Source organism: Salvelinus namaycush, chromosome 11, assembly GCF_016432855.1.
Source record: "Salvelinus namaycush isolate Seneca chromosome 11, SaNama_1.0, whole genome shotgun sequence".
NCBI classification, from domain to species: domain Eukaryota; kingdom Metazoa; phylum Chordata; class Actinopteri; order Salmoniformes; family Salmonidae; genus Salvelinus; species Salvelinus namaycush.
This window is the reverse complement of record NC_052317.1, coordinates 32,067,173-32,087,290: the sequence shown is the minus strand read 5'-3', so window position 1 is coordinate 32,087,290 and position 20,118 is coordinate 32,067,173. Positions and strand designations below refer to the sequence as shown.

The 20,118-nt window shown below is 41.9% G+C and overlaps 2 protein-coding genes across 6 annotated transcripts in view; both read right to left on the bottom strand.

Annotated features, from left to right (window-relative positions):
• Window positions 1-4,399, bottom strand: part of LOC120056022 (transcription factor E2-alpha-like) — a 47,917-nt gene extending 43,518 nt beyond the window's left edge. For 4 of the 5 annotated variants that reach the window (XM_039004151.1, XM_039004154.1, XM_039004152.1 and 1 more), the window contains exon 1: window positions 3,972-4,314. The gene's annotated coding sequence lies outside the window, so the exon portion shown is untranslated. Of the gene's footprint in view, window positions 1-3,971 lie in introns of all 5 variants that reach the window. The other variant, XM_039004155.1, reaches the window with a different exon arrangement.
• A 9,869-nt stretch (window positions 4,400-14,268) lies between these two features.
• On the bottom strand, window positions 14,269-20,023 carry map2k2b (mitogen-activated protein kinase kinase 2b). The gene is made up of 12 exons (XM_039004150.1): window positions 19,171-20,023; window positions 18,852-19,062; window positions 18,292-18,348; window positions 18,083-18,172; window positions 17,826-17,903; window positions 16,903-16,954; window positions 16,647-16,771; window positions 16,335-16,554; window positions 16,188-16,240; window positions 15,959-16,020; window positions 15,716-15,761; window positions 14,269-15,485 (listed from the first exon to the last, which is right to left on the bottom strand). The coding sequence occupies exons 1-12, from the start codon at window positions 19,263-19,265 to the stop codon at window positions 15,375-15,377; spliced, it is 1,200 nt and encodes a 399-aa protein (XP_038860078.1). The 5' UTR covers window positions 19,266-20,023; the 3' UTR covers window positions 14,269-15,374.
• Window positions 20,024-20,118: the final 95 nt, after the last annotated feature.

Here is a 20,118-nt window from a genome sequence, read left to right as displayed (position 1 = left end):
TCACAGTGAATGTGAAAATGGATTCAAAATGGTCGCCCTCTGCTGGTGATTTGCAGGATGTACAATGATGCAGGTAAAAGGAGGGCTGTGATTGGTTACATTGCCTACTATGCCAATTTCTCTGTATAAAACGGGCAGTTACCTGAAAACTGGCAGAGACCTCACTCTGGAACTTTGATATGCCTGTAGTAGAGTAGTATGTAGTACTATGTTCAACAATATATAGAAAAATATTCCAAATAAACCAACTATTTTTTTCTATATGCATATTTATATTTGTCCACTCATAAATGAATGTAAGAATACTTGAAATCAATATAGAACTCATATTTCAGAGCAAGTGGAGCAAAGCTTCATACGACACCAATTTGTGCCTTGTAGCCCTTATAGATGAACCATTATGGAGTCTTAGAGGCCTGGGAAAGGTCAAAATGTAACAACCTCCTGAGACCCTGCCATTCATGTTTGTCATCTCTTATGGGACATGTGTTTTTGGTCCGTATCTCTAAGGCCATACATGCTGCTGCGTTAGGTCCTGTTGTACCTTTGAGAGGACATTCTGGGCTTTTAATATAATAAACACCATTTAGCAGAGACTTTTATCCAAAGTGACTGAGTCATGCATGAATTTTTACTTAGCCTATGTGTAGTCCCAGGGATCGAACCCACTATCCTGATGTTACAAACGCCATGCTCTATCAACTGAGCTACAGAGGACTACAATATAACGTGTTGGGGTGTCACCCTGATAAAACAAATAATATGGTTCTTCAAAATGGCTACCATCACAATTGGCACATTTTATGTAAATGTATATAATTGTGTAATTATATTTTTTGTGAGTTTGATATTGAAATTGTTTCTAACAAGTAAATATCTCAGGAACAGTTTGTTGAGTTTTCAGAGCAGTGTAATATTTGTTTACATTAAATAAGAGCTTGTTAATACATGTCCTCTGTAGTGAACATCAGGATGCGGCCAACTGTGTTTTTTTTTTTTTTTTATTTTTTTATTTTTTAAACCTACTGTCCCCATTTAGTTAAATGTTAGAAGTATCAGATTTACTATTAGAGTCCTAATGGCCACTGCTCTTCTTTTGTCCTGGTTTGGTGAGGATTCACCCTGTAATAACTTAAGATTTAGGCTACCAAATCTGTGTTCCATAATCAACCTACACCATCTTCGAAGTTATGAACAGCTCAGGCGTTGACAAGCACTGGGTTCTGGTTGTGTGTGAATGGATTGCTAGATTTCAGACACATCAATAGAGCAAGAATGAGTGACCAATGTGTGCCTTCCCTCAGGCAGGCAGCAACTCATGGCCAAGGGCCAACACACAGTGAGGTGCAAAGAACATGAGGGGCCACATACAAAACTCAGTTTGGGCTCCTTATAAAATGTTTAACTGGTGGCTGTGGGCAATGTTATCACAAATAGGGTATAAGTACCCTACTAGGGACAGATCGAAATGTACTGGGGGGGGTGGTCCAAAATAGGGGAGGGTAGTGCGTTTTTCCCCCTGGTTTACATTCACTCTTCAGCTCATATAATACAGCGGACACCTAAGCATGCAATGCCCTGATACATTTACTACTCAAATCTCTGACAGCTGAAATGTGAAGTGGACAATTATTGTCTTAGGAAAGTAGGCTATCAATCAAATACTACACATTGAAATACAAGTAATAGTGTTTTTGTAAATGTGTTATAGGCTGTTAAGGACACATTAATGTGGCTCATTTGGCCAATATCCCTTGTTTATTGATGGCGCTGGCTGTGCCAGGTCAGAACTGAATGCATACGGATGTCTGGTACATTTTCAAAATGTCCAGTAAATTAAAATCTTCCGTCTTGCTGTCCGGTGCCAAATTTTCTATAACGGCACATTGTTTTTATGAAGAATCTATCACCAATTGGATGGAAACCTAACTAGTGTACTAGTCCAGTGTCACTTTGATTATGCCTGCACACCATGGTTCACCAGCAGCCCCAAGCATCTAAAGAATAAGCTACCAGCCAAACAAGCTTGTAGGAATTGTACTTAAACTCGCATCTCATACTCATCTGGAGGTTGAGCATTATTTTTTATTCATCTCTGAAATTCTATTCATGTAAAAAAAAAAATTGGGACCACAATGAAAATAAGTGTGACTTATTGTGCAATCCCGGTCACTTGAAAAAAATCTTTAAAATCAATCCAAACTGTGCAGTGGCCAATTTATGAATGGAAAGAGATACTGTTACAAAACACCAAAAAGTTTAATGACATTCAGAGATTGTCAAGCCAAGTCTTCTATACTGGGTAAGCCTACAAGGTAGGGATGGATATATTTTCTGTTTGTCGAGATTGACACAATCTATTTATTGGGATGTTGAAAAACCAAACCATAATATTGAAGCGCCCGATGTCTGTATGCTTTGTTTATTGGTCGTGTGGTGCATTGGCACAGAAACCTGTTGGCGGAAAACATAATTAGAAATATAACATCAAAATATTGAAAATCTGAAATCCCCATAGCTGATCATTTTCTACAGCCAGCTCTGATCGTAGTTTAATGAAACAGGCAGGGAGAGTGAGCATGTCTGTGAACCCCCAACCTTCTGGCCAGTAGCCCCGTGTGGCATCGACTGCGCCACAAAAGTGGCAAAGTCGATATCCACGTATATAAACACAGGGGCACTAGTTATTGTAAATTGTATCGAGTTAATGTTATGGGGGGGGGGGGTCAATTTCACTGTACAAAGGGGACAGTAATGTGAAAATATTTTTTTTACATTGGGGAGGGGCAAAAAAAAAATGTATGACACCTTGAGTTGGACCAGCCCTTCCCCTCCAGTAAATGTCGATCTGTCCCTTAGAATAACAATCATTATGTTTTTAAGGGACATGACTATAGTATATGGAGCACACTGAAGCATGCATTTCTATTGAAGATGAATGTATTATAATCTTGTTGATTGGTTCAGAAAGTCAAGTTGCAACAGAGTTGTAACAGTTGCCTGACATTTCTCTGGATGTCCCATTCCCAAATCTTCTGGCCCTCTACTTCGGAGAATGTAAATAGTTTTTGCGGATTGTGACGGAATCCCCAGAGTGCAGGTTTTACCATAACAACGAACGCGTTATGTCAACACAGACTATTTCGTAGAATTATTGTTAAATTCGTGATTTTTAGATGGGTGAGAAACCGGTTGTTAAGTAGCTTCCAATACACTTAAAACAAAGAGTCAGGCCCTGGCAAAGTTTGTGATGAAGGCTAGAACAAAGGAGTAAGCGTCGCACTCTTTGGGTATCAAATTCAACGGACCTATGATGAAAAAACGAAGTAAGAATTTCAGAACCGTGCGTAAAACATTTTCACATATGTGATTTTTTTTTTTTTTATGTTCAAGGGGTTCAGCACGGGGGGGGGGGGGATTTCCTGCCAAATGCGAAATAAACAGTGGAAAATATTGAGCACATAACTGGGAATTGAGAGAAATTTGAACATTTACTTCATAATACACATAAGACGTACAAAACCAAACAACCTATTTGACCCATACATTTGAGACAAGCGTGCATTTCTGGGCGCAACTTTCCTCTGCACCACGAAGTTTCTCTAAATATTTAACAAAAGTTGTGAACCTTCAAAAAAAATTATGTGGCTTGTTATTCAATAAAATATGAATACAGACATGGCAATAGTATCACTGCGAGAATTTTGCCGTTCGAACGGGCATGTTAGGTTACTTTTAAACTTTACAATGTTGCGCAAAGTGAACAAAGAAGTATTTTCCCACAAGGCTGCAAGTACTGCCCAACTGCTGCACGCTCGCTCCCATTGCCCAGGCCGGACAAAAACTCAAGACCCCGCTTTCTCCGCCCGTGCTACTCACACAACTCAAAATTATTTGCTAAAGTTGCTCAATGCCCCTGCAAAACCATAATATAATTCACAAATGTACAGCGTGTGATTAGGTATATTTACCTTTCAGTAACCTCTATTCAATTATGTGGCATCCAACGGGAAAAAATGAACGCTTGGAGTAGAGAGAAAAACATAAAGTTGGGGATAGATTCCCTCTCCGTACTCCGGACTGTAGACGAAGACCGAACGACGATATCGTGTGTTCTACCAAACCCTTGGTTCGTTATACAGTCCACGTCACGAAAATGAAACAATGATTGCAAATAGATTCATAACTCTTGTGATATATCATGCGATAATTTTAGTTGCTACAATTGTAACCATTTCATCTTCCGAGTAGACATTTTAACAGCCTCCACATTGTCGGTTCCAAAAGAGTATCCCTCCGCGGCGTACGAGAACGTTAAATTACCAGCGGTGTCCTATTTCAAACGCCCTACAACCAGACACACATTTTTGATAATCATCCTGTAACAATTGTATATGGAGATCAACTCAAATACTGTACAGCATCAGTGTAATTGTCGTTGCATTAAAATGTCATGTTTTTTTTATCGCAAGCCATGCGAACTACGTTGATTTGCGGAAGGAGACCTCGGAAAACTGAAGAGTGACAGACCAGAAACAGTGCGAGATGGAATGATAATAGGCTACCGCAGACGCACAACCAATGGTATGCCACAAAAATCTGATTGACAGCAAAAAGGTCCAAATATATATCGACAGTATTCGTTGGGCCTGCCTCCAATGTTACCCCATCAAGTATCAGCCAAGGACAGCGTTTGATTAATGTTTTTAACAGCAACAACGGTGCATAAATGGATGATGCAGTTATTGATGAAGGCTATTATTCAACTTTCAACTATTGCAAAATATGCATCCTCATATTAGGTACAACAACAAGCAACACATATATATTTTTCCACGGGGCTTATACAATTCAGTCGAAGAATTCTGTAAAAAAAAATGTTTTTACCATAAACCTTAGGTAATGTTGGTGTTCAGATTAGTAGTCTCCCAATTAATTTAATCTATTATAGGGCTAATTTGATGTACAGACCTATCCTATCCTTTAGTGAAATATTATTGTGGAGGTAGGGACATAACATCTATGATATAAGATTACATGGATACAGATTGTAAACATTTAATTAACAATCATAATCTAGCCTACCGGTATTCTTATTTTCTTTTGCACAAAATTATTTGAGGAGGCAGATCAGGGTTAGGATTGCTGCTTTTCTTGTGTGTGTGAGCGTGTGTGTGAGCATGTGTGTGTGTGTGTGTCACTGAAAGCAGTGTTCGACAAATGGCTCCACCTCGGTGGCGTGAAAGTGTGGTTTAAGGTTTTAAAAGTACAGACTGCAGCAGCATTTGGCTTTTACATCGACCCTTTGTGGAAACAGCTTGTGAGCTCAGGAGTCTTATGCATCAGCAGAGAAAAGAACACAGTATTTTTCCTTTCTGCAACCAAATCTTGACCTGACACACAGAGAGAGGACTAACCATGCCTAGTAGCCCTAGCTTATGACTTAGTAGACTCTGAGAGGTGAAGAATTTGTGGACAAGACCAGGGACCACAGTAAGACTGTATAGCGTGGGGGGTAGGGAAACTATATGGCCAGCAACATACTGTATACCATGTGTTATGAAGAACAGGAGGGAGGGAGGGAGATAGAGAGCGAGCGAGCAACAGAGGGAGAAAAAGGGGAGACCACTTAAATTGAAGAATTTTTTGTGTGCCAAGGAGTACATATCACAGGGAAAGGTGTTTAACAGTTCTATTACTGTGATGAGTTATGAATTAATATAGAATATTCTGGGCTATCATCCTCTATTTGGGATGAGGATGAGACTTTTAATATTTTTTCTTTGAAGTGTTTCTTCACAACCTTTTTCAAAGGCTATATTCTGACCCTATTTGTATCATTGAGACTTAAGTCACTCTAAGCCCACGATGATAAACCCACTAATGGTGTTGGCCGTTGGCTTAAACCCAAGACCCCTGTCAATATTATTTGTGTCCATCAGTAGTCAAAGGAGTTAGAAGTTTGGATGATTGTAGTGTACCCTCCACAGCGGGAAGTGTCCATAATTAATTGCCTGAATGAACCAAAGCTTCATCAGTTGAGGTGGGGTCGGGCACTAAGTAGCCTAACTAACAGCTGGGTCCGACATGAAGTGTGTATAGTATAGTGTGTGTGTGTGTTAAAAAAAGGAGAAAGAGAGAGCCTGGTTTTTCCCTTTGGTTTGTAGAGGCAATGACATGTGATACAGACTCAGGACTCGGCACCTGGTCCTCGTGAAATGAGTCTTCTGGTGGTAAAATAAACAAACACAGCATGTGTCTGCGGCTCATATGTATGTGTGTTTCAAGATAATTTAAAAAAAGGTATTGAGTTGAACTGCAGTACCAGTCAGAGGTTTGGACACACCTACTCATTCAAGGGTTTTTCTTTATTTTGACTATTTTCTACATTGTGGAATAATAGTGAAAACATCAAAACTATGAAATAACACATATGGAATCATGTTGTAACAGAGAAAGTGTTAAACATCGAAATATATTTTAGATTCTTCAAATTATACAACCTGGAGTTGTGTTTTGGGTCATTGTTCTGTTAAAAAATAAATGATAGTTCCACTAAGCGCAAACCAGATGGGATGGTGTATTGCTGCAGAATGTTGTGGTAGCCATGATGGTTAAGTGGGCCTTGAATTCTAAATAAATCACTGACAGTGTCACCAGTAAAACACCCTCACACCTCCTCCTCTATGCTTCACGGTGGGAACCACACACATAAAGATATCATCCGTTCACCTACTCTGTCGCACAAAGACACAGCGGTTTATTTGTTTAACACTTTTTCGGTTACTACATGATTCCATATGTGTTATTTCATAGTTTTGATGTCTTCGCTATTTTTTTACAATGTAGAAATTAGTAGGTGTGTCAACTTTTGACTGGTACTGTACATCTGATCCAGGCTTCACGAGAACCCAGAGCCCACCACACGTGTGGCTTCACAGACCCACAATGAGATGTTCACCTCGTTTCCTTATATTTAATAAAAAAAAATTCACCTTTATTTAACCAGGTAGGCTAGTTGAGAACAAGTTCTCATTTACAACTGCGACCTGGCCAAGATAAAGTAAAGCAGTTCGACACATACAACAACACAGAGTTACACATGGAATAAACAAACATACAGTCAATAATACAGTAGAAAAAATCTAAAAAAGTCTATATACAGTGTGTGCAAATGAGTTAAGATAAGGGAGGTAAGGCAATAAATAGGCCATAGTGGCGAAGTAATTACAATATAGCAATTATACACTGGAGTGATAGATGTGCAGAAGATGAATGTGCATGTAGAGATACTGGGGTGCAAAGGATCAAAATAAATAAATAAATACAGTATGGGGATGAGGTAGCTGGATGGGCTATTTATGGATGGGCTATGTACAGGTGCAGTGATCTGTGAGCTGCTCTGACAGCTGGTGCTTAAAGCTAGTGAGGGAGATATGAGTCTCCAGCTTCAGTGATTTTTGCAATTCGTTCCAGTCATTGGCAGCAGAGAACTGGAAGGAAAGGCGGCCAAAGGAGGAATTCGCTTTGGGGGTGACTAGTGAAATATACCTGCTGGAGCACGTGCTACGGGTGGGTGCTGCTATGGTGACCAGTGAGCTGAGATAAGGCGGGGCTTTACCTAGCAAAGACTTGTAGATGACCTGGAGCCAGTGGATTTGGTGACGAGTATGAAGCGAGGGCCAGCCAACGAGAGCGTACAGGTCGCAGTGGTGGATAGTATATGGTGCTTTGGTGACGAAAAGGATGGCACTGTGATAGACTGCATCCAATTTGTTGAGTAGAGTGTTGGAGGCTATTTTATAAACGACATCGCCGAAGTCGAGGATCGGTAGGATGGTCAGTTTTACAAGGATATGTTTGGCAGCATGAGTGAAGGATGCTTTGTTGCGAAATAGGAAGCCGATTCTAGATTTAATTTTGGATTGGAGATGCTTAATGTGAATATGGAAGGAGAGTTTACAGTCTAACCAGACACCTAGGTATTTGTAGTTGTCCACATTTTCTAAGTCAGAACCGTCCAGAGTAGTGATGCTGGACGGGCGAGCAGGTGCGGGCAGCGATCGGTTGAAGAGCATGCATTTAAGAGCAGTTGGAGGCCACGGAAGGAGAGTTGTATGGCATTGAAGCTCATCTGGAGGTTAGTTAACACAGTGTCCAAAGAAGAGCCAGAAGTATACAGAATGGTGTCGTCTGCGTAGAGGTGGATCAGAGAATCACCAGCAGCAAGAGCGACATCATTGATGTATACAGACCTGCTCTTCCCCCCCCTTACGTCCTGACTACTGTGCTGATGTTGTAATGATCTGTATTGTTATGCTGATTCGAAGCTGATGTTATCGCTGTTATACATTTTCAGATATACTTGCCTCCCCTTACAGCTATGAGCAGTTAATGACAAAAGGTTACCATGTCCCAGATTTACTAGACTGTGGGAAGGTCTTACCACTTCTTCTGTAAAAACGTGAAAGATTGTTTTTATGTAAGTAGAGCAATATTTGCACTGCAGCAACATTGTACTGTGGTATGGTTTACCTATAGGCCCACGCAAAGGTACGAAAAGCTATTTTGAGCGTGGAACCCCGTCTTCCTAACCCTAAAGCACCTTCTTCTCCACCTACGCTTTCACTGGGCTCCCTCTCTCTACACTCACAACTCTCTTCTCTCCGTGGTAGGCCCCGGTGCAGCCACCCACGCATCAGGTACAGTGTGCACAACCTGGGGCTTCCTGAAACGTGACTATGGTTTCCTGTTTCCTGTAACAAAACACAAAATACTCCCAGTAGTGCAAATCTAGGACCAGCCCGTCGTAATCACTGCTAGAATCAGTTATTATGAAAAACAAACCAAAAAACATATCTTAGATCAGTGCATAAGAACAATTTAATTTTAAAGCAACACAATGACCTCTATTATGATGTTTGTAAAGAGGTGTTGTTAACATAAGATGCAAGAGAACAACAGAGAGATAGAGAGAGAGATGGGTGGGGGGGTGAAGGCTAAGTAAGGAGAGAGAGTGATACAGTATATTGTGTGAGCGATGGGCAGGGAGGGAGAGAGAATTAGTTGTGTCAAGGGAGCACGGAAACAACAATAACAGCAGTGTGTCTGCCCATGTGTGAAGTTACTGCTTGCCAAAAATATCAAAATAACATCCTTCGTGCTCCACGACACATATGCTGCCACTGCAAACCCCCCTGCCTAGGGTACCTCACGTTCTCTTTTTCTCTCGCTCTCTATCTCAACGGGGGTCAAAAGCATCACTGTTAACCAGCATGCATCTCTCTTGCTCCCCGTGGCGAGCATGGCTAGCGCCACGCTGTATGTTTGGTGATGATGTGCGTTAGTCACTGTTAAACAACAACCACACCCATCCCTCTCTGACAGAGACATTCTGTCATGACAATAAATCAAAGCATTAATCTACTTTTCATTCATCCATCTAAGCATTCATTCACTCATTCATGATGGACCCCCATTACCCTTTCCGGTTTACATAAAACGCGAATAGAGGTGCAATATACCTCTCTCTACTCTTCTCCATCTCTCTTTTCTCTCTTTTTTTACTAGTCTTTTTCTCATCTTCCCCTCCCCCTTTCTTGCAGATTGGAATTCATTAGCAATCAAAGAGCCACTGACGAACGCAGGATCTTAATTACCCTCTCATTTGCATATTTGCATATTAATCACTGCAGACTTTGCTGTTTTACTGCCGCAGTGTCTTAGAGCCCCCCCCCCAATCTCCCTCACAGCCCCCCACCTCTCCAAGTTCTAGACCTGCCCCCCACCACACCCAAACGTGCATACACACACAAAGACATATACAATAACCTGCACACACACAATGCTACAAACTGAGCTCTCGAAGCTTTAGACTTATCCCCTACAATCCCAACACAAGCATACACACACACACCAGTGGAGGCTGGTGGGAGGAGCTATAGGAGGACGGGCTCATTGTAATGGCTGGAATGGAATAAATGGAACGGTATCAAACACATCAAACATATGGAAACCACATGTATGATTCTGTTCCATTTCAACCATTACAATGAGCCCGTCCTCCTATAGCTCCTCCCACCAGCCTCCACTGACACACGCACAAGTGCGAGAATGCAAACACGCACACACACACAAACACACAACCAGAATATAATTAACGCAGCACATAGCTAAGGTAGGCTGTGGGGAATTTGTTGAACCTGACATGCCTTTGCTTCTCATGACTCTACTAAAGTGGCCTTTGAGGAAATATGATGAAGTTGTTTCTAGACCAGAGGTGTCAAACTCATTTTGCACTGGGGGCCACATTCGGTCTTCAACAAGGTCCGGAGGTCCGCACTGAAATGTTATATTTCCTCGCCGTCAAAATTAACAAAAGATAATAATCTATCCATCATGTTTTGAATTTTCTATACTCCTTGACTGTTTAGCTTTCATGTATGTGATTATTAGTGAGCTGGACTGTCAAGGAACTGTATATATGTAGGCCCATTAGCATTTCTACAGTTTCAATTTGGTTTTAGTGATTTTAAGGTATAATTCCCCCTCAAAGTATAACTATGTATATATATATTTTTATTCAAACCACCCACGGGCTGTATGTTTGACACCCCTGTTTTAGACACTAATCTAAGGTCAGATTTGCAGTTTTCCTCTCTTGGTAAACTGGTCCTATATCTGTGCCTGAGGGATAATTCTACCCTAAGCGCCTCTGACGATGCCTATGAATTTCTATACGGCCCCCTAGTGGTGTCATGAGTGTAATGCTTCCAGAAGAGAACAATAAGAGTCCCGTGTTCCGTTGTGACAACACATACCATTTATTGACAATTATGACTTACAAAGACAAAGCTTAGACGGTTTTGCCGTGGGACAAACCATTCCTAGTTTTTAAACGTTATTTAGAAGAAATACACTAAATTAACCAAAGAAAGCAGCGAAAGGCCCTCAACCCCCCCAGGATACAGAAATGCACTTATTTCAATGGCATATCCATACCCTGCTGTGTATATATATATATATATATATATATATATATATATATATATATATATAGTACCAAAAGTTTGGACACCTACTCATTCAAGTTTTTTTGTGTATTTTTACTATTTTCTACATAATAGTGAAGACATCAAAACTCTGAAATAACATATATGGAATCATGTAGTAGCCATAAAAGTGGTACACAAATCAAAATGTATTTTATATTTGAGGTTCTTCAAAGTAGCCACCCTTTGCCTTGATGACAGCTTTGCACACTCTTGGCATTCACTCAACCAGCTTCATGAGGTAGTCACCGGAAAGCATTTCAACTAACAGGTGTGCCTTGTTAAGTTACTTTGTGAAATTTCTTTCCTTCTTAATGCATTTGAGCCAATCAGTTATGTTGTTACAAGTTAGGGGTGGTATACAGAAGACGGTATTTTACCAAATAGGGTTAAGTCCATATTAGGGCAAGAACAGCTCAAATAAGCAAAGAGAAACGACAGTCCATCGTTACTTTAAGACATGAAGGTCAGTCAATCCAGAACATTAAGAACTTTGAACGTTTCTTCAAGTACAGATGCAAAAACCATCAAACGCTATGATGAAACTGGCTTTCATGAAGACCGCCACAGGAAAGGAAGACCCAGAGTTACCTCTGCTGCAGAGGATAAGTTCATTAGTTACCAGCCTCAGATTGCAGCCCAAATAAATGCTTCACAGTGTTCAAGTAACAGACATCTCAACTTCAACTATTCAGAGGAGACTGCGTGAATCAGGCCTTCATGGTCAAATTTCTGCAAAGAAACCACGCTAAATGACACCAATAAGAAGAGACTTGCTTGGGCCAAGAAACACGATCAATGGACATTAGTCCGGTGGAAATCGGTCCTTTGGTCTGATGAGTCAAAATTAGAGGTTTCTGGTTCCAACCGCCGTGTCTTTGTGAGACGCAGAGTTGGTGAACGGATGATCTCTGCATGTGTGGTTCCCACTATGAAGCATGGAGGAGGTGTGATGGTGCTTTGCTGGTGACACTGTGATTTATTTAGAATTCAAGGCACACAACATGGCTACCACAGCATTCTGCAGTGATACTCCATCCCATCTGGTTAGCGCTTAGTGGGACTATCATTTGTTTTCAACAGGACAATGACCCAACGCACATCCAGGCTGTGTAAGGGCTATTTAAACCAAGGAGAGTGATGGAGTGCTGCATCAGATGACCTGGCCTCCACAATCACCCGACCACAACCCAATTGAGATGGTTTGGGATGAGTTGGACCGCAGAGTGAAGGAAATGCAGGCAATAAGTGCTCAGCATATGTGGGAACTCCTTCAAGACTGTTGGAAAAGCATTCCTCCTGAAGTTGGTTGAGAGAATGCCAAGAGCGTGCAAAGCAGTAATCAAGGCAAAGGGTTGCTACTTTGAAGAATCTCAAATATAAAATATTTTGATTCGTATAACACTTTTTTGGTTACTACATGATTCCATATGGTGTTATTTCATAGTTGATGTCTTAATTATTATACAATGTAGAAAATAGCAAAGATAAAGAAAAACCCTTGAATGACTAGATGTGTCCAACATTGACTCGTACAGTATATTATGATATAAAGATAGAATTTACTCTGGTTAAAGTGTGTTCATTCCCCAACACAGGTCAGCCATGAATCTCTCCTATAGACAAAGGGATGGAGGGAGTCTGGCCAGGACACAGACACTAGGGCTGCATCTCAATAGTCTAAATGGCTTCCCCTTTCACAGACAATAGGGTTGCATCTCTGTAATTTAAGTGTCATCCTTTTCTAGTCTCCTTTCCTTAAACTTCACTGATGTAAAATAATTGGACAGGTGAAAGCAAAACATGGGCAGCAGATATTCTCAATAGTGTTTTCACCTATCCTGTGCTTTCAGAACGGTGCAGATGAAGGAGACTAAACTACTTTAGACTTGTGGTCTGGACCTCAGAGCAGCATTGTTGACCTTAAACGCTACCCTTGTCGAAAGACACCCGAAGTTGAATGATTAGTGCAGTATTTCAGTATCATAAGCTTTCTCCTGGACACAAACACTACACTCATAACCATCTGCCAAAAGAAAATAAACTAATGTTTGTATATATGCTTTACATATCTGAATCCACATACACCAAGACATGTGTAGACATACTCATATGTAACGATATATACATCTACATCAGTGGAGGCTGCAGAGGAGAGGACGGCTCATAAGGGCTGGAACAGAGTAAATGTGGAATCCATGTGTTTGATACCATTCCACTCCAGCCATTACCACCAACCTCCTGTGATGTACATCAACTCCTAATCATGATTGTTATAATACCAATTGCCTGGCAAAAAGACCAATGTCACACTGTAGCTGTGGGCAATGACGTTGCGATTACTATTCCTGCAGTGATTGACGTTGAGGTTACTATTCCTGCAGAGTGACTGACGATGAGGTTACTGTTCCTAGTGACTGACGTTGAGGTTACTGTTCCTACAGAGTGACTGACGTTGAGGTTACTGTTCCTACAGAGTGACTGACGTTGAGGTTACTGTTCCTACAGAGTGACTGAAGTTGAGGTTACTGTTCCTACCGAGTGAATCGTAATTGAAAAGCTAAATAAATAAGAAATGCAAAAGATTATCGTCTCGAAACAGATGAAGTGTAGATGTTGTATTTTTACTCAGGAAACTGAAATAGGTCTTGCTCAACTTTCCAGATTTCCTGTCTGTTTATTTTTTTGGAGGGGGCATATTTCTGCATAACCTCTCTGCTCAAAAGGCTTCCGATGTTAAAGCAACCCAAAACAAGAAAAGGAGTTTAGGGGAAGTTGCAGCAGGTAGATAGACATGTCAAAACCCAAACATTTGGTGCCAACATGGTGACCGTGAAGATTGTTAACTCACAGAGCTCGGCTAGGGAGTATGTGTACATTAAGCCTCTGACCAGAGCCCATCTTTCACTTTATAAATTATGTCTGCTCTTCCTGGAGAATGAAGCTCCTCGATGCCATCCCGTTGATACGGCAGATTACAACATCCAGACAACAAGGGGATGCAGGCTTCTGTTACAGTATGATAGAGGAATCTGACAACAGTCAGGGGTTGGCCCAACCCAACCAGTGAAGCAATCCCGATTAAGGTTGTAACTGAGGGTTTATTTCTGACATAGCTAGTAGTGCTGAGCGATTAGTGCTTTGAGGTCGGTTCAGTTATTCATTTTGATAATGTTTGAAAAAATTATTGAATGCATGCTGAAATAAGGATTCACAATGATTTTAGAGGGTTTTTTAATAGAAATTCCAAAGCCTAAAATAGTTAACATTCAATTGCCAAAACCTTAAATATTCCATTGTCTGTCAGGTCCACATTGGGTAGACATCAATAGAGAGTGTAAATTCCAATGAAATAAAACATTTTAGTTGTGTATATTACTTAGTTTTTATCTGATTACTTGACTTTAAGGAACGAAAAATAATAGTAATCATCTCTGCTCAGGCAGTAGCAGTCCGCCAGGCCATCTAATGTTATCTATGTGCTCCCCATACTCTACTGTTTTTAGTCATCCTATTTAGCTAGCCTGCCTATGCTGTAGAGCTGTCTGGCGAAATCATTTGACTAGTTCTTTAAAGTAGATAACTAACAGCATCTGTCCCTCTCGTCATTGTGTTGTGTACATTCCTCTCTCATGCTGCAGTCTGTGTGTACATAACGTAGCAAACATGAAAGTTTATCCGTACAGAGATCTGTATTTAATGTTGAGATGCTCATGTCACCGCCCGAATAACAGGAATCGTCCCAAAGGCGCGAAGGCAGGCGACAAGCTTAGGTCGGCTTATTTTGGACATATTTTGGCGAGTGAAGCCTCTCGCTTAGCCACTTCCTCTCTGATACGTCTCTATCCGAGACGTATCAGAAAAAAAGGAAAAGGAAAAAAAGGAAAAAACAGACGCAATGGATTAATGTCAATTGTAGTTAATTACCACGTTTCTGCGTTGAACTAGGTTTAATATTTTCTTAATGAAAACTACAACTCCCTTCAGCCCAGCATCCCACATACTGTAGTTCTTGACTTGATTTCTCGTGAGAAACAGTGCATTGGGTTCACACACACACAAAAAAAAAGAGCGTCGGTCAATAACATTTTTTTTTTTAAACGAAATGTTGGTTAATCGCTCAGCACTAATGGTTAGAGAAGAGTGACTGAATGGAGGCTTTAGGGCCAATAGGGCCAGTTCATACTTGGATCACCTGAAGGAGGAGAGGTGGCTGACAAGAAAAGCGTGTGTGTGATATATATATATGCTGCATGTCTATGTGTGGCCATTAGTCTGTAGGTGTTCAGGCCGCTGCATGTCTGTTTGAGTGTGTGCGTGTGATTAGTCTACAGTGCGTGTGGGAGTGCTGGGTTGGTTCAGCCCCATGGTTTTACAGAGCCAGCCAGCGAAGTCCATCTCCTCTACCTCCGAGCGCTTGATAAAAGTGTGGTTCTGAAACAAACACAAGAGACACATGGCTCAGTACAAAGATACATATGTGATTCAGCTTATCATGTACTGTGACATATCAATCCTGTCTATCTCTTTAGTTAATATAACCATTAGCTAAGCAGCCAACAGCAAGGGACTGGAATCCAATATGGCTCGCTTTTCTGTCAAAGGGCTAGCTTTTCTCTCTTCAGTCCCTCCCAGTGCTCTTCAGTCCAAAGGCCAACACTCACCATCAGCATCTTCAGGTCCGCCCGGTCTGCTGGGTTCTTGATGAGACTGAGGAAGCACAAGAGAAATCTGATATAGTGAGATCTTCTTGAACTGCACTGTTGGTTAAGGGCTTGTAAGTAAGCATTTCACGGTAAAGTCTACACTTGTTGTATTCAGCGCATGTGGCAAATAAAGTTTGATTTGATCTAATTATTAAATCAAGGCATTGTATTCATAAATCATTCAGACTGAAGAGAACTCACCATCTAGTCACAAAGTCCTGGAAATCAGATGTGAATACTCCATGAGGCAGCTTGGGGGGAGGCTGTAACAAAATCATGATCATAATCAATAACGAGCCCATCTATACACCATGCCATGGATATAACAGTAGTTTGGTCATATTCTATTCTAGCTTCCGTTCCGTGACAATCATTTGCATTCTTCTATCTATGGCCATGGGGGGGGGGGGTAATCCTCAGCAGTGTTTACCTCGTTGACGATGTAGTCCAGCAGCTCAAAGATGGCCATCGCAGGACCGTGGCCTGATTAACAGTAAAACATTATTGAGATCATCAGTACAAATATGTAAATGATCTCTATCTGCGAAAGAGGCTGTGGGTGTGTGTGTGTTCTGACCGCTGGCAGGTCTGCCCCCGGGGGGTCTGGGTCGGGGAGAGGTGCTGCTGTGCATTTCTCCCTCGGTCCCGTCCATGATGGGCCGGCCAAAGATGGCCTCCAGCTCCTTGGCGTCAGGAGGGGGGATGGGATACCGGCCGATAGACAGCTCCACCAGAGACAGCCCCATGCTCCACACATCAGACTGGACAGAGTAGTGGGTGCCCTGCAATCTCTCCGGCTGTTGGTTAGAGACACAGAGATGGATGGCTTACACACACACATGTACTCTCTCACACAAACACACAAGCAAACAGAATCAGGGGTACGCACCGACATGTAGGAACGTGTTCCCACGAAGGAGTTGGCCATGGAGTCTATCAGCTGGCCGCTCACCCCGAAGTCACACAGCTTGATCTCCCCACGAGAGTTGACCAGGATATTAGAGGGCTTTACGTCTGGGGGACAGGAGGGTACATTAGACTCAGCAGGCATATTGCTAAAAACACACAGGCACAGAAGAACGCAGTGAAAAATGTATCTACCTATGCACTGTACGTAAATTCAAATGCATAGCATCAATGTGTACCTCTGTGCATGATCTGGTGTTTCTCTCGTAGATACGCTAACCCTCTTAGAACCTGTGAAGATGTGAAAATGTTGCCGTTTTTGCCCAGTTTCAAGAGCACACTTGGAATTGTCAAACACTATATCTATCCTTTGGGAAACAATAGACATGCATTACTATCTTCATATGTAGCTAGCTATGGTTTGTTGTAGGGGTGTGCCGACATGGCCATACTCGTATTCGTAATCGTATCCGTAAGTTGCCAGTTGGCTCAGATGATACTCATGACCGAAAAGTGTTTTAATATGCCTAAATAGATGTTGGCAAAATACCTCCCTGCACATTCTCACTGCAAAAAAAAGCTGCAGTTTAGGAGCAGCGCACGGAGGGGTGTGTCTGTTTCCTCAATTTGCAGCGGGCAGCCTAGTTAGCTGTCATTCAGTCAGAATGAGCATCAGCAATTCATATTTTCTCACCTACCCTCGCTCCACTTGTTAGATATTATGCACATTGATATCTTGATAAGAAACATCCACGCCATGTGAATAATCATAGTAGCAGGCAGCAGCAATAGAAATGATCAGACTGAAAACATGCGAGGAAAACTGATCGGGTGAAATTATGAAGCGAGTGGATGGAAAAATACACTATCCAATCAGAGCAGCAAGTTCAACGTAAAGCCCACCCTTCTCTTTACAGACATGCAAACTAGCCAGTTGAGTTACTTAGACCATGTAGAACCTTGCACAACTAACTGACATGAAAAAGATGCTGGCACCTGAATATTAACCCCCATCACGGATAATTACAAAAAAATACTCTGATCATAATGGCATCAAAAATATTGCCCATATCCGTTACGATACTCGTTTTGTCCAACTACTTGGCACACCCCTAGGTAAATAAAGGTTAAATAAAAACACCCCTAGTTTGATGATACTCACAGCGATGCTGACTTTCCCCAGGATCTCCTCAGGGATCCTCCTGGCCTCCTTCAGCACCTGGTCCAGAGAGCCCCCATCCTACAGGGAGAGAGGAGAGCAACTCAGTCACAACCACCTCACATAAACACTTCACAGTATGACATGGTCCGAGTCTACCTGCATTACAACTTTACTATCTCAACCCTACTCCACAAAATTATTTAACTTGCTCTTGAAAGACACCCTCTCTCACCCCCACTCTTTCCCCCATCCTTTACCATGTGTTCCATGCAGATGCTGATCTCGCCGTCGCTGTAGAAGGACCCGTAGAAACTAACGATGTAGGGAGAATTACACTCATGTAGCAACTGAGGGAGACCGAGAGGTGGGTTTAAACACATAAGGAATACTCTTCCTTAAGAATTGATTTGGTTTAAACATGATATTAAGTTATTGATAATGCTAAATTAAATAACAAAAGCAGCACCTGTAGCTCTCTGATGATCTGGTTCCTGATGGCTGGCTTGATCTCCAGATGGATCAGCTAAGGAAGGAGGATGAATGCAATACATACACACCAAAAATCAATATGTCTTTGTCTCATCACTAATGGCCATAAGTACGCTGGTTTTGCTGGTTCAAAATGGCCGCCTTAATTGTTTTGCTACCATTACAGAAATATGTGCCTAGTCTTTTCTTGTGAACAATTGTTATTACTGGATCACATCATATGCAATATAATCAATTTAAAAAAACGGTACAATTTATACTCCCCCCCCCCATGGAGCAAATTAGGGTTAAGAGCCTTGCTCAAAAGGCACATCAACCGATTTGTTTTTACCTTGTGGCTAGTCTGAAATCAACCCCTAACTGCTTCCCATCTGAAAGGATCAGACAGGTTTAAGCAATATGGTGACATATAAACCATTAGATAGTGCCCTCAGGCAAATATCCCATCAATCGGCTCACACCCACCTGATCCTTCCTGATCTAAGAAAAGGGTCAGGGGGTTGCTTTCAGACTGGCAACAGCATTCACAACACTTACCTTTCTGGCCATGACGAGGCCTGAGGGTTTGTGGCACACCTTGTTGACCACGCCTCCGTTACCGACACCCAACTCACAAATGCGGTGGAAGTCATCGTCTTTCAGTTCGCCCACCTTGGCCTTCTGGGTAAGGAAATTCTCCAGGCGCTTCTTCTGCTGCTCGTCCAGATCCAACTCCTCCAATTTCTTCTGTAGGGCTTCCAGGTTAGCACTGAGAGCGAAGGAGTAGGGAGAATTAGAGGTGAATTCTCACATGAAAGTAGAGGTTGACTTGAATTTGAGTTTAACAGTAGCCAGCTGGCTAAGGAGTTACACTTACTCAGAGGCAGCTGCGATGGTTGTGGAGGTGGACAATCCTCCCTCACCAGCGGTGGGAGTGATGTTAAGTCGCACTGGTCTTTTTTTGGGGGCCATGTTTTGTTTTAGTGAATAACTTGCTAGATACCAGCGTTGAGTCTCTTGACCCCAACTTGCTGTGTCGCCAGAAGAGTGACTGAATGCTGTTGGCAGATCCAAAATGCCCCAGGCCTGCCTAGCCAATTAGCTCTCAAACTAGCCTGTGAATCTATCGAATAAACAGGGGTGACAATGAGGTGTCTAGTTAACTAGGTATTTTAGACCAGACTAGCTAACTAACGGTAGATGGCTGGATACGTTAGTTATGACTCGTTAGTTATTGGCCGTCACAGGAGGCAATAGCTAACGTTAGCAATAAACTGGCTAGCAAGCTAACATTATGGAAACAAAGAATTGGCAAGCTAGTAAGACACGTATGTTGTTAAATTAATCACTTTACCTTCAAGTTGAGGTAAAGAATGAATCAACACAGCTAACTGTAGATAACTAGTTACAAAAGCAAAGGTTGGACCACAGCCATCACCACATTCCATACCAATAGTAACGTTAATGCTTTAGCTTGGTATCCGTGCTAGCCATTCAAGCTAACAATCCCACTGTCGTCTTCACCAAACCCGTCTAGGCCTAGCAGAACGTTCAAAAGGAGCGGACCGTTGGGCCAACAAGTTATTCGTGTCCTGAGATGTGGACCATAGACTGCACACAACGTCTCAGGATAAGAGTGGGGGTAGCGGCTAAGTTTGGCCCTCTTCGCGGTACTATCAGATGCTATTTGGTCCAGGAAGACAAAGAAAGTCTCGCGAGAAAACTTGTCTTTACCGACGTTATGGCACACCTTTACACCTGGTGGTATGCAATGATTTATATAGATAACTGATAGGGGGCGCTGTGCTGAAGTCACCGTGCCTTC